At 40.9% G+C, this 13,916-nt stretch overlaps 1 protein-coding gene across 1 annotated transcript; it reads left to right on the top strand.

Annotated features, from left to right (window-relative positions):
* The first annotated feature begins 3,431 nt into the window (after positions 1-3,431).
* Positions 3,432-12,363, top strand: LOC146623551 (uncharacterized). Its single transcript, XM_085364950.1, has 14 exons — positions 3,432-3,689; positions 4,374-4,518; positions 5,496-5,543; positions 5,834-5,877; positions 6,251-6,533; positions 6,905-6,948; positions 7,505-7,796; positions 8,306-8,349; positions 8,653-8,926; positions 9,305-9,354; positions 9,443-9,516; positions 9,693-9,907; positions 10,173-10,220; positions 12,083-12,363. Exons 1-14 carry the CDS (start codon positions 3,432-3,434, stop codon positions 12,361-12,363), a joined length of 2,100 nt encoding a protein of 699 aa, XP_085221076.1.
* The last annotated feature ends 1,553 nt before the right edge of the window (positions 12,364-13,916 follow it).

The following is a 13,916-nucleotide window of genomic DNA, read 5'->3' as shown; positions in this document are numbered from 1 at the left end:
ATGTAACCTTGACCATGAGCACCACAGTCTGTTCTGCACAATCCAAAAACAACAACTAAAGCAACCATTCCCAAAGTCAGGAGTGCTGCTGCTAAAAACCCAGGACAGGTCTGGGCTGAGACAAAAATCGGTGGCGGCTCATCATGATGGGTCTGTCTGTCTAAAAAACCTGGACCCCCCATGGCTGACAACCAAGATCACGTGAAGTACCCTCTGAAAGTCGGCTAAAAGATGTGAATGAAGCATCCAGCAGCGAGTGAAACCAGCTCATTAGATTCTCTGTAATAAAAGAGGAAACTGCAACATTAACTTGACTCTTGGAAATTCATCCATCCATCCATCTTTATCCGAGGCCGGGTCGCGGGGGCAGCAGCCTAAGCAAAGAGGCCCAGACCTCCCTCTCCCCAGCCACCCCCTCCAGCTTATCCGGGGGAACACCAAGGCGTTCCCAGGCCAGCCGAGAGATATAATCTCTCCAGCGTGTCCTTGGTCTGCCCCGGGGCCTCCTCCCGGTGGGACATGCCTGGAACACCTCACCCAGGAGGCGCCCAGGGGGCATCCTTGTCAGATGCCCGAACCACCTCAGCTGGCTCCTTTCGATGTGGAGCAGCAGCTGCTCTACTCTGAGCCCCTCCCGGATGGCCGAACTTCTCACCCTATCTCTAAGGGAGAGGCCAGCCACCCTTCGGAGGAAGCTCATTTCTGCCGCTTGTATCCGCGATCTCGTTCTTTCGGTCACTACCCACAGCTCGTGGCCATAGGTGAGGGTAGGGACGTAGATCGACCGGTAAATTGAGAGCTTCGCTTTTACGCTCAGCTCCCTCTTCACCACGACGGACCGGTGCAGCGTCCGCATTACTGCAGCTGCAGCCCCAATCCGTCTGTCGATCTCCGGCTCCCTTCTCCCATCAGTCGCGAACAAGACCCCGAGATACTTGAACTCCTCCACTTGGGGCAGGAACTCATCCCCGACCCGGAGTGGGCACTCCACCCTTTTCCGGCTGAGAACCATGGCCTCAGATTTGGAGGTGCTGATCCTCATTCCCGCTGCTTCACACTCGGCTGCGAACCGTTCCAGTGCGAGCTGGAGGCCCCCCACCCGATGAAGCCAACAGAACCACATCATCCGCAAAAATCAGAGATGAGATTCTGAGGCCACCAAAGCCTTCATGTGATTACAAACTGATTACAATGTAAGCACATCACGTAAAACAAACATCTTAAAAATATTGGTTTTATTTTAGAAGGGAAAACAAAGTTATGAGTCCATGGACCGGGTCATGATCTCACTTGGAAATTCAGGAAACACAATGTTTCAATGTCTGGCTGAAAAAAGTGAAAGACATCATTTATGTTCTATTTTTAACATTTAATTAATTTTAATTATGAAATAAGTGTGATTTTTTTTAAAAGCATTTTGTTATGAAAGCTGAGAATAAAGTGAATAAAATTTTCACATGATAAACAACCGTAAACTTTTATTGTCGTTTCTTTCCTTTTTTCTCCAGGAAGGCATTTTGTGGATAAACACAGCGTCCAGCTGATCCAGGGAGTGAGCAACATCGCACCCATTTTGGATGAGCTCCTAGACAAAGAAGTTATCGACCAAGAACAATATGACAAAATTAGAGCTCTGCCTACCACTCAGGACAAGATGAGGGAGCTCTACAGTGGTCCCCTGAAAGCTGGTGCAGCCTGCAAAGACATCTTCCATCAAATCCTTTTGGCAAATGAGAAATTTCTCGTTAATGAGCTCCGAGCTGCAGGATCCTCAGCGGGAGCAGCTGCTGTCAGCTTTCTGTCGGCTGGTAGGTTCATCAATATTACCTGTTCTGTCTTCTCACTAAGTTTTATATAATGTGAACAGTCAATCACACCTTTTCTCCCGCCACAATTTTACTTTTCGTTAGCTTACATACTTTGTTCTGTCTTCAAGTTTTCATTCTAAAGGAGGAACTCTCAGTCTCTCAGCTCTCGGTGGCAGCGAGTCACTAAACTCAATCCTGCTTATATTTCTTTCTTTAGACAGATGTCAAAATGCATAAATCGAGTCAGTTCTACTTTTACCACCAGTTTTTAGCACCAGTTAACGAATGTTTTTAGATGTTAAAGAATTCAACAGAACTTGTGGTAAAATACCAAATATAGAACTGTACCACATAGTGCCATTTTCTGTATGAAGCTGCTGGCTCTGTGGACATGAGGACGATCAGTTTGAGATATTCTCAGATATCTATTGTTTGCAGCACTGAACTGGTGTCCCTGACTTGACTGAAGACAGGCGGGATAGAGTTTTATCCTTAATGGGGACGATGTTCAGGAAACTGGAAGTGTCAGCAGGTGTTCTAAGGAGCTCTGAAAGAAAAGCGTCTGGACGTCTTTCAGTTTCCAGATTTTAAGCCCTATGGGAGTGTCCCCAAGAGGGTCGGGGACCCCCTATTGATCCTCTGCCTAATCACATGAGCAGTACTAGAAAAATTACCATTCCTGGTGCAACTCTGTAAGCCTTAGTCTTCTGCAAGAACAACACATTTCACAGCTGTCTGTGGCTGTTTTATCATGTCATCAATACTTGCATGCAATGTGGCAGCTGTTGGAGAGATGTGATATAAAACTCTACAGAAAGATCCACAGTAAACACTGGAGTGGAGTTTGAATCTGAGGCTGAAGAAGATGAGGAGCAAGACGGTGCACTGAAGTGCTCACACTGTGTACACTTCTCTGTCTCACTCACCTTCCTGTGAACTCATCAAAATCATGCAGAGCAACAAAATCTGCAACCTGGGGCAGTCCTTATTAAGGGTTACTTACTGTGGACCACATCTCAGACTGTTCATATTTAATATCACTGATGCTGCGATTCTTATATTTACATAACACAAAACTAAGAATCAGCTGGACAGGAAATGTTTGAAAGGCTGCCTGAATCATTAAGAAGGGTCTGATGTGATCAGCACCTGGATGTGAGCTGATTGTCAGCAAAGTTTCCTTCACTTTGTCTGGAGTCAGTCTTGGCTGTTGAATCATAGAGAGTGATGGATTCAGGATTTGCTGATTGGGCATTTTGTGACAGAGAAAAGTTGTTTCATTTATTATGTATCATGTATTTATTTTTGTTACATCCCCACGATGAAGGTCTAGGGGTGTGTGTGGGGGGCCTGGTAACAAATGGGTCCAGAACAGAATGAAAGGAGAACAGACAAAAATGTGTAGTAAATAAGGTAGTTTTTATTATAGAGAACCTTAACATAAAGAGCCGGCAACGCCGTTTTACCAATAACACCAGAAAAAGGTTGCAAAAACAAAGAACACAACAACCAAACAAAAAACTCCACACCACGAGGAGGCACTTCCAGGGGCCCACAAGCTCACCCTGTCACTAGCAGCAGCTAGCTTTACTGTGTTGAGGCCAACAAGCCCACACTACTCACATGAAGCAGCTACACTGCTTCCACAACTCCACACTCCAGGCAGGACAATCACACATCAAGATCACAAAGCGGAGAAAACCACACTCTCACATCCGGTTCATCCCCAGCTTATATGACCTCAGAGAGGTGATTGCTGACCGGGCCCAGGGTGTAAACGAGAACGAGGCCAATGAACAGCAGCTGTGTCCTGGGGATAGAGGAGCGAGAAAGGGTGGAGCAAGAGGAGGCGGAGAGAGAACACCACACCCACACAAAGCAGTTAGAGGCTGTATCCCAATTCAGGGTCTGCAGCCTTAAAGTACGCAGCCTCAACGATCCTCAAGGGCCGCGTACTCAAAGACCGCTAAGGCCGGAAGTGCGAGGCTTGTGAAATGGGACGGTCTAGCCTCCGTTGCGCTGCCCAGGTTGCCTAGCAACCATGATACTAACAGCTGGAAGCGTGTCATACAGCTTTGTTTGACAGAGATGAAGGAGAAAATCTTTTGTTCATTTGTTTGTTTCTTTCTACATGAGCTTTGATCATTCTCTGTAAGATGAAGCTCAGCTATTGGACGGCGTATATTTTAAAGTAAAGGCTTTAAAACCGAGTTAGTACAAACGTCACTAATGTCACATAACTTTGCCGACATGTGGCCAACAGGAATGTTTTAATGTTCTTCGTTATTAAACATTTGCACATAAATAAGTGACATAATATTCAGTACTTAAAGTTTACTCTTCGGGCGCCCCTCATCCGCTGTTTTTTTTCGGCAAAATTATCCACACCCACCGCCGCGCTATGCATTCTGGGATATGTTGGGCCACGAAGTCTACACCGCCACGTCCTTAAAATTCATCGAAATGAAGGACGCATTTGAGGGCCGCATTTCGAGCAGCCTTCGAATTGGGACAGCCTTCGTCGCATCGCTGTGACGTAATCGGCCTTAAAATGCGGCCTTTAAGGCTGCAGTCCCTGAATTGGGATACAGCCTAAGTTTCAAACTTGGTCATCAGTCTGTGGAGGTGACCATGGAGGTTTTAACAGACATGAACAGACCTGATCTGATGCTGAGGCTGTCAGAGAGCAGCTCAGGTGAGACCAAACAAAGTTTAATAAACAGATTTTCATAATTTACAATAAACTTGTTTAAACAACTTCTAATCAACAAACATTAAAATAAACAGGAAACACAACAGACGTCCAAAAGTAACTTTGCATAAATCATCAGAGCTGAATCCAACCTTTCTCTCTGTCTCTGTCTTGTTCTGACATCACTGGTGAGAATATTTGGATTCATCAGCTTTTGATCATCTTAGACGTCACTCAGCTGCACGTCCTGCTGAACATGTTGTTCTGATGTTGAAGCAGCACTGCACAGCATAAAGTGATCAAACAGCAAACGTGGACAGTTAGAGGATGATTTTATATGTCAGCATAACATCATTCATTTGTGTGTGGAAGGATTTTAAATATAATATTACACCTTACAGTAAAAATTAATTTAAAGAATTAAATCAGAGAAACTCACAACAAGAAGTGCATAATATAAACTTTATTATCATTTATAAATGAAAGAATTTGTTTCCTCTGATTTATTTTGGACAGACGTTGATAAATGAACACATTCAGGTTGTACAAACACAGTAAAATTAAACAGATTTGTTTTCATATTTCAATGTTTAAAGTAAAAATATTCAGCTTATTGAATCAGTGACTTTCTTTAGTAAATGTTGTTTTAAAGCTCTTTGAACTTCTTTCCTTTGAAAATATTTTTCTTTGTTTTTTGCATTTTGAGCTCATTAATATCAGTCTTGTGTTGTAAATGGATCTTTATGTTAGCTTTGATTGAAACTCCACTATGGAGACAGACGACCTGTATGAGGTAAATGATTCAAAGTCTTTTCAGTGATTTCTCTGTGATTGTGTAACTATGGCCTCCTCCTGCCTTCAGTCAGCACAGCTGAAAGTGAAATATTAAAGCTTTTTATTGTCAGGACTCAGTGTTATACTCAGGATGAGCACACATAAAGGACACACACAGTGTCTGTATCATGTAGTTACAGTTTGTATTCAATGTGTTGCAGCTGCAGGATCATCAGCTGAAGGATTTGATGTGGAGGAAACAGAGAAAGGTCAGTGTCCAGAAAACACATGAATCAATAAATACACTCATTGATATGAAGATGAAGAAGATGAAGAAGAAGAAGAATTACTGAATGAAACAGAACTGGATCATTTCCTCACACGTTGATAGTTTCCCATCAAATATGACTTCATGTTAACAAGTTTAATGTTGTTATTAATCCAACTTACAAGGATCATCAGAATGAAATCAAAGCATCAGTTATTTCAAAGTGTCTGATTATTAACACTGATGTTAAATCAGTCATGAATGAAGCTTTTAATCTTTCTTTTCTGTCAGAGAAACACTCTGAGGATGAACGTTGGCCTGCACTGATCCACAAAGTGAGTCATGTCACATCTGTCTGACTTCAGATCATCCAGCTTTCATTTCATAAACACAGGATAGAAATCTTCAATAGAAACAAATGATTTGATTTTGATTGGAAAAGTCAAAGTTTGATAAGTTGAGCGTGTGCAGTGAGGGAGGTCTGCAGCAGGTCAGAAAAGTCCTGAACTTGTTAACAGAAGCAGAATAATTGTTAATCAGCTGTTTGTGATCATTGTGACAAAGATGACCAATGACATCATCACCTTATGTGATGGATGATGTCATCTAAACACATCTACATTTGTAAAGTGTTGATGAGAAAACAAACAAACCTGAAAGTGAGAAATGTCACATTTATCTCATGAACATTTTCTTTGAATTTTCCAGGTAGAAACGATGGAGTCTGTTATTGAGCTGCTGCTGGAAGCTCTGGATGGTCTCAATGAGCCGGAGCTGCATGACTTCAACTGGACCCTGCGACAAATTCATCGCAAATATTACTCAGACTTCTCATGGATGTGGTACATGAGGACAAACCTGCAGCACACAGTGTTTATGATGGTGCTGATTTACGGCCAACAGTCAGTGGAGAAGACCATGGAGGTCTTAAAGGAGATGAAGAGGACTGATCTGGCTCAGAGGCTGTCAGACTGCAGCTCACTGCCTCGAAGTAAGACAACAAAATCAAAACTCATTAAAGTCATAAAACTGTTTTCATGTCTCATAAACGTCTGACTAAAGTCTTCTTTGACTTTATAAATAATATTTGTAATAAAGACAAAAAACACATCTTTAAAACATATTTTATGGCTGTTCTGGAAAAATCTACTTCAATAAATACATAAAAATGAGACCAGATTAAATCCAAATACTTTGTGAGGAGGAGTAAAAATGACTCCTTCATACTGTTTATTATTGCTGAGGAGGTTTCAGTGTAATTCTGCATATTGTCCATTTTTCCAAAGTCATATTTCCTGAATAATTGTCAGTTAGTTGTTAAATGTGTTTGTCATGAGTGACTTTGAGCACTTTTCTCCTCAGAGAAACACTCTGTGGATGAACGACGCTCTGCACTGATCCACAAAGTGAGTCATGTCACATCTCTGATTCAGTACAAGACAGCAGGCTGAAAGTCAGAGGACTAAAGTATCATCAGTTCTCATGTTGAGTCATTTTCTCATGATTTCTGCTGGATGTTTGTGACAAACTGAAGCTTCATTCAGTTTGACTTCTTCAGCAGTAATTTTCTGCAACACTAATGTCAGGATGTCTTTACCACTGAGGATGAGCTGAGGAAGTGTCAGCATGTACATTTGTCCTGACTCTTCAACAGGACAGAGAAATCTGAAAACATCAAACACTTTCAGCTTAAACAGGAAACTTTATTCTACTTACAAATATTAATAAAGAATGAAAGATGATGTGAAATCAGGGAAAGATTCTTGATGGATATATTTCAGTTTTTATCTGCACAGTGAGAGAAGAACTGCAGCCTGTAAAGAAAAAGTATTCAAACCCATAAAAGTGGATCACAGTTTTAGATTTTCTTCATTTTTTTCATAAACGTACCACAACTAGTAAATAGATGCTTGTGTTTGGCTAAATAAATATGTGACCCCGTGATTGTGTTTATTGTTCCAGATGGCAACAATGGCAGCTGTTAAACATCTGCTTTTAGAAACTTTGAATGATTTGAGTGATGAGGAGCTCAAGAAATTTAAGAGGATCCTGCAGACGATCCTTCCTTGGAGGAATCTGTCATTCTTCTCATATACAGACAGGTTGAGTCTCTCATTAACCAGAGCAGATATAATGAATCTGATGGTGGATGAACTTGGTCATCAGTCTGTGGAGGTGACCAGAGAAGTTTTCATGCACATGAACAGAACTGATCTGGTGCAGAAGTTACCAGAGAGCAGCTCAGCATCCAGAGGTAAGACCAACATGCATGAGTGTAAACTCTGTGTCATCAACAGGTTTTTGTGTTGCTGGTGTCATGGTGGTGCAGTGGTTAGCACTGTGTCCTCACAGCATGAAGGTTGTGTGTTTGAGCCTCCTGGTTGGCTGGAACCTTTCTGTGTGGAGTTTGCATGTTCTCCCTGTGCCTGCATGCTTTTCCTCAGAGTGCTCTGGTTTCCAGTCCAAACACATGCTTGTTGGCTTTATTGCTGGTTCTAAATTAAATGTGGGTGTGAAAGGTTGTCTGTCTGTTTAAAACCTGAGGTGGACAGGTGTACCCTCTCTCATTATCACAGCTGGGAACCCCCAGTTACTTTGGTTGGACAGGATGGAGGGTTTCTTTGTTGGGTTCTTATGTCATTTTATTTAGTTTCACATGATTTTTTCTTTTAAATCATCTGTGTCGTCTGAAGGCTGATTCTACTTGGATGTGTGATGATGTTTGAATCCTCAGAGTTGATGGTAAATGTCTTTCCTCCTCAGAGAAACACTCTGTGGATGAACATGGAGCTGCACTGTTGAAGAGAGTGAGTGTGACTTTAACTCAGCTTTTACAAAAAATAGTTTTTAGTATTGATAGAAATGAAATAATGTTTTCTTATGAAACTTGAAGTTTTGCAGTTCATAAAGAGAGTGAAGTAAATATCAAAATCACCAGCTGTCTCTTCAGTGATTATTCTAAAAAATATAAATATTCATGAAGACATCTTTTTTTTATTAATATTTGATATTTCTACTACAGTTTCTCTGGAAATTAAATAAAAATAAATCTTTAAATTGTCCAACAGAGATATTATACAGTAACTTAATACATTGTTTTGGTTTTACAGGAAAAAGAACAGGAAGCTGTCAGACAGATTCTCTTGGAAACACTGAATGAATTCAGTCAAAAGGATCTAAAGAAATTCAAGCAGTTGCTGCCGTTCACGTGCTTTAAGATGAGCCTGCCACAAATGGAGAGGTACCGGTATCCAAACAGGACAGAAGACCTTGTGAATCTGATGGTGGATAAACTTGGTCATCAGTCTGTGGAGGTGACCATGGAGGTTTTAACAGACATGAACAGACCTGATCTGATGCTGAGGCTGTCAGAGAGCAGCTCAGGTGAGACCAAAGTTTAATAAACAGATTTTCATAATTTACAATAAACTTGTTTAAACAACTTCTAATCAACAAACATTAAAATAAACAGGAAACACAACAGACGTCCAAAAGTAACTTTGCATAAATCATCAGAGCTGAATCCAACCTTTCTCTCTGTCTCTGTCTTGTTCTGACATCACTGGTGAGAATATTTGAATTCATCAGCTTTTGATCATCTTAGACGTCACTCAGCTGCACGTCCTGCTGAACATGTTGTTCTGATGTTGAAGCAGCACTGCACAGCATAAAGTGATCAAACAGCAAACATGTGGACAGTTAGAGGATGATTTTATATGTCAGCATAACATCATTCATTTGAATTCTTTGTGTCTCAACAAGGACGAAAAACTGAAAGAAGTTCAGAGCTTGAAGGTTGTCAGAGCCTGACGGTAATCCCTTCCATTCATCCATTTATTGCTAAAGTTTCTTTCTTTATAAACATGTGTACTTATTGACTAAAGAGACTGTCCTCTGCAGCAGGACTGCAGTGATTGGACTAATCTTGAACCTGAGGTGAACAGTACAGATGCAGACGAGGCTCCAACTTACAGGTAAATCAACTTCCTGAATGCTGCAGCACAGCAAACTGGAACTACAGGAAACAGTTCAGCTTTGGATTTATTCCCAGAGGAAATTCTTCATTTTGCATCCGATTCACACGACTACTCTCTGTGTTTCCATTCACTCTGTTGTTCCTTCATGAGTGTGTATTTAATTCCTGTTTCAGCCTTCAGTCTGCAGCAGGACACTTTGAATGCAGAGTGTCGGGCTTGCGCTGGGTCTGTAAGGGAAAGACCAGCTTTCAGTACCAGTTTAGATCTTGGGAGGGACACATGGAGAGGATGGAGAGCAGACAATACATGCCTGCAGGTCCTCTGATGGACGTCACAGTCACTGCTGGGAAGTTAAATGAAGTTCACCTGCCACACTGGATCTGCATCGGTAAGAGGACATGAAGGAAGACTTTCAGATGTTTGACATTTCTGACAGTGAGCGCACAAACTGTTATAAACTGTTTTCTTTTTTTTTTTTCTTTTTTTTTTAGTAGACCAGAGTTTAGTGGAATATTCTTTGGTGTAGTTATTTAATTGTTTTAATTTGGTGGCACTGAGTCTCTGCACTGAGTTTCAGTTTGCTAGCATAATGAAAGTTAAAAAGTTTGAACATTTGTTAAGAAATTAAAAACTTTCCTTGTTATTTTTAACAGCTGCAGGATCCTCAGTGGGAGCAGCTGCTGTCAGCTCTCAGTCGGCTGGTAGGTTCATCAATATTAACTGAGTTTTATATAATGAAACAGAAAACTGATCAATACTAACTGTGCTTATGACTAAGATGTTGCTTTAAATTTTAGAGATGATTAAATTGAAACTGAAGCTTTGTCCTGTATGGCATGACCCTGACCTTTGACCTTGAAGTATTGCATACTAAGATGGTGTATTTGATCATCTTCACCCATGTGATTGGAGCAGAATTGGCTGAAATCTTTGGCTTCTATAAGCCTTCAAAACTTTATGGCATCATTGTGAACTGAAAAAATAAACAGTGTGTTGCACATCTCCTTCCATGCTGCTCACATGTCGTATTACTGGATATGGATTTTTGTTTTTTTACTTGATTATGGTTTGACCTTAACCTTCATTGTTAGCGTCCAAGGTCAAAGTTACCAGTGATGGTCAAGGTTACATATAACCTTGACCAAGGTTCTTTGTCAAGGTTATAAGAACCTTGGTCAAGGAAATAACTTCAGACATGGTGTGTTTTAACATTAGTAAAGGAAAACTGAAGGAGGGACAAAGAACAAACTAGCACAGACAGACAGGATGATCTGGAGCTGATGCTGTTAGGTATCAGCTTGTGATAAGAAACAAAAATGGCACCATTTATTACAGAAAGGTTTTAGAAAAGAGCTCCATAGAACAGAAGTATGGTTTACTTGGAGAGGAAAGGATGCTGGTTTGATTCCAGTCAGAGGCACAAATCCCCCTTTGTGTTATGTCAGGAAGTGTAAAACTGCCAAATCAAACATCTGCAGTGACCCCGTATGGCAGGGCGCAGTTGAACGTAGCTTATTCCAGATTTCAAAACACATTTTTCAACATTATTCTGAAATTGCATTGAAATGGTCTGAAACCAAATCTCAGACATGACGGCTACACCTGTTTAATCAGATGACACAGCTCATTATTAAACTCTGATGCATCAAACAATGACATCAAGCGTCCATATTCCAATTTTTCTTACATTAAACGTGTCATCCAGTTTCTGGCCACGTTGCAGGTTAGAGAATTACATATATTACATATATATAATAAGTATTTATGTTGTGTTAGAGCTGAGATGACCCCTTATACAGGAGATACTGGACTGGTTTAAAGGTTTGGGGTCTGTTTTACTGTAGAGTATTACCCTAGTAGTAATCACCAGAAATCAGTTTAAGCTGCTGGTGGGGAGACTCGCCTCCCTGTAACTGCCTTTGTCTGTATCTCTTTCTTGGCTCTTGACGGAGGCAGTCGCACTTTCTCTTTTTATCATTCACCATCCTCTGGTGAATAATAATCGAACAGGACCGCCTACCATGTGTTTCTCTTCAGGTTTAAATCGTTTGGATGTTTGGAGGCTGGCAGTGATGAAATAATAACTCGACTAAAATGCGTTAAAGCAAAAGTAACGAGCCGGTTTAGAAAATGTAAGAAGTAGAAAGTACAGATATTTGTTTATAAAGGCAGGGAGTAAAAAGTAGTGAGAAAAAGTAAGACTCGGGTAAAATACATTTGTATTTGTACTTCGTTACTTCTCACCTTTGTGCCCGAGGCCTTGAAACTGCCAAGCAGATGCACTCTCATGCAGCTCCTCATTTCCTGATAATAAAAGAGAAGACTGCAACATTAACTAGATACAATAATCTTTAAATGTCTGGATGAAAAAAAAGGAAAGATGTAATTTATGTTCTTTTTAAATAGTCGACCAAAAGGAACGAATGTGTTTTTAACATTTAATGAATTTTAATTATGAAATAAATGCGAATTTTTTAAAGAATTTTGTTATGAAAGCTGAGAATAAAGTGAATAAAATTTTCACATGATAAACAACCGTAAACTTTTGCCGTTTCTTTCCTTTTTTCTCCAGGAAAGCATTTTGTGGACAAACACAGAGTCCAGCTGATCCAGAGAGTGAGCAACATCGCACCCATTTTGGATGAGCTCCTAGACAATGAAGTTATCAACCAAGAAACTTATACCAGAATTAGAGCTCTGTCTACCACTCAGGAGAAGATGAGGGAGCTCTACAGTGGTCCCCTGAAAGCTAGTGCAGCCTGCAAAGACATCTATGAGATCTTCTATGACATCCTTTTGGCAAATGAGAAATTTCTCGTTAAAGAGCTCAGTGAAAAGGATTAAATGTGTTGGGGGAAAAAAAAACAGTTTTTAGACCAAATATAGATCTACCTGTTAGCGCCATTTATAGTCATTACATGTTTTATTTTGAAAGGCCTAAAAAGGATATGGTGCTTTGTTGTGAAAGGTTGTAAAAAATAAAGCAAGCGAATGGCGGAGCGACATGATGGTTTTACCGTCGTTGTTGCACAAACCGACGCGTAAAACAGCCTCTGTCCATCCAGACTCTTATTTTAGATATAAGAGAAATAGAGAACTCCAAGAAGAAACAAAGATAGCCACTACATTAAGTAAAACCATCATGCTCCCGAGCAAGACGACTGCATCGCTATGAGATCGTGCAAAGTTTGATACAGCAAGTCAGTTAAGTGCACAGAGCTGTATGCATGAAGAATCTAAGAAAAGAAGAAATAAACTTTCATGGATAAAGTTTTGGACTATGATATGCTGCTAAGCTACAAGTCGTGTTAAAACTGAACAATTGCGATTCTCAACTTCTTACAAATAAGTCAGTGACAGTGCTTTTGGTCTTAAGAAGATGACACTAACTACGAAAGCCTCAGCTTTGTGTCATAGACCATTTTGTTTCATGAACACTTTTTGAATAAGAAGTTGTGTAAAAGGAGCAGAGATGGCAGATAAAGACCCGCAAGATTGCAGGCCCAGGGCACAGAGCTGCAGTAGCGGGACTGGCCATAAGAGGGCGCAGAAGTACACCGAAAGAGGTTTGGAAGAACAGCTCGGCAGGCACATAAACGCAAGAAGGTCCAAGCTGTCACAATTAACTTCAAAAATGAATAAAATTAGCGGACTGATGAAAGAGAATGAAAGCCTTGACATTGTTGATGAACGTTTAAGCAACTTTTCAAAGCTGCATGAAGAATTCTTACAGGCAAATGATGATGTACTGTCGCTGTTGCCAGAAGATGAAAGGAATGTGGACCAGATGCTCTGGTTCAATCCAAAAAAGGAGCAGTTCAGTGCATTTATGACCGAAGTTGAGAAATGGATCATCGTAACAAGACATCAGCATCAAGACGACGTGAGCCCAGATGACAGCGTGTCAGTGACTGCTAGACCAACTGCAAAGAAATCAGGTACCAGCGTTGGAAGAAGCTCAGTCAGTAGCCGCTCATCAAGATCGTCCAGAGCTTCTTCGGTATCATCTGTACGGCAGAAAGAAGAAGCAGAGCGCGCTGCTCTGCTCGCACGAGCCGCATCCTTGAAACAGAGACAAGCCTTGGACATTGAAGAATGTAAGTTAAAGGCAAGAAGAGAACAGCTTGAGATCGAGACAGCTATTGCTGCTTCTACAGCCAAAATAAAAGTGTTAGGACTGTGAATATGACAGCTGTAAAAATGATGTGGAACAGTGTGAATCGGCTGTTAAGCACTTCAGCTTCCAAGAGCCAAAGGTACAAGGTGAACATGATGGGCATTCAAAGGTAAACAGTCACAGTGTAAAACAAGAAGATGACTTGCACCAAACTGATGCCAGTGTTATTCCAATGAATCTATGTGAAGTCATGTTGAAACAAAATGATATCACTGAGATG

Source organism: Diplotaxodon limnothrissa, linkage group LG11, assembly GCF_057381915.1.
Source record: "Diplotaxodon limnothrissa isolate DT_005_m linkage group LG11, D_limnothrissa_male_GT1.1, whole genome shotgun sequence".
In the NCBI taxonomy this organism is placed as follows: domain Eukaryota; kingdom Metazoa; phylum Chordata; class Actinopteri; order Cichliformes; family Cichlidae; genus Diplotaxodon; species Diplotaxodon limnothrissa.
The sequence above is the reverse complement of the archived record's forward strand: the minus strand, read 5'-3'. Positions and strand labels throughout refer to the sequence as shown.

What these genes read in the sequence shown, in the direction of transcription:
- LOC146623551 (XM_085364950.1), top strand. Translation starts at nt 3,432, where the DNA reads ATGAAGCAGCTACACTGCTTCCACAACTCCACACTCCAGGCAGGACAA. An exon ending in CTGCAGCTCACTGCCTCGAA is followed by an intron (nt 6,534 to 6,904) that starts GTAAGACAACAA and finishes TTTTCTCCTCAG; the next exon opens with AGAAACACTCTGTGGATGAA. An exon ending in GAGCTGCACTGTTGAAGAGA is followed by an intron (nt 8,350 to 8,652) that starts GTGAGTGTGACT and finishes TTGGTTTTACAG; the next exon opens with GAAAAAGAACAGGAAGCTGT.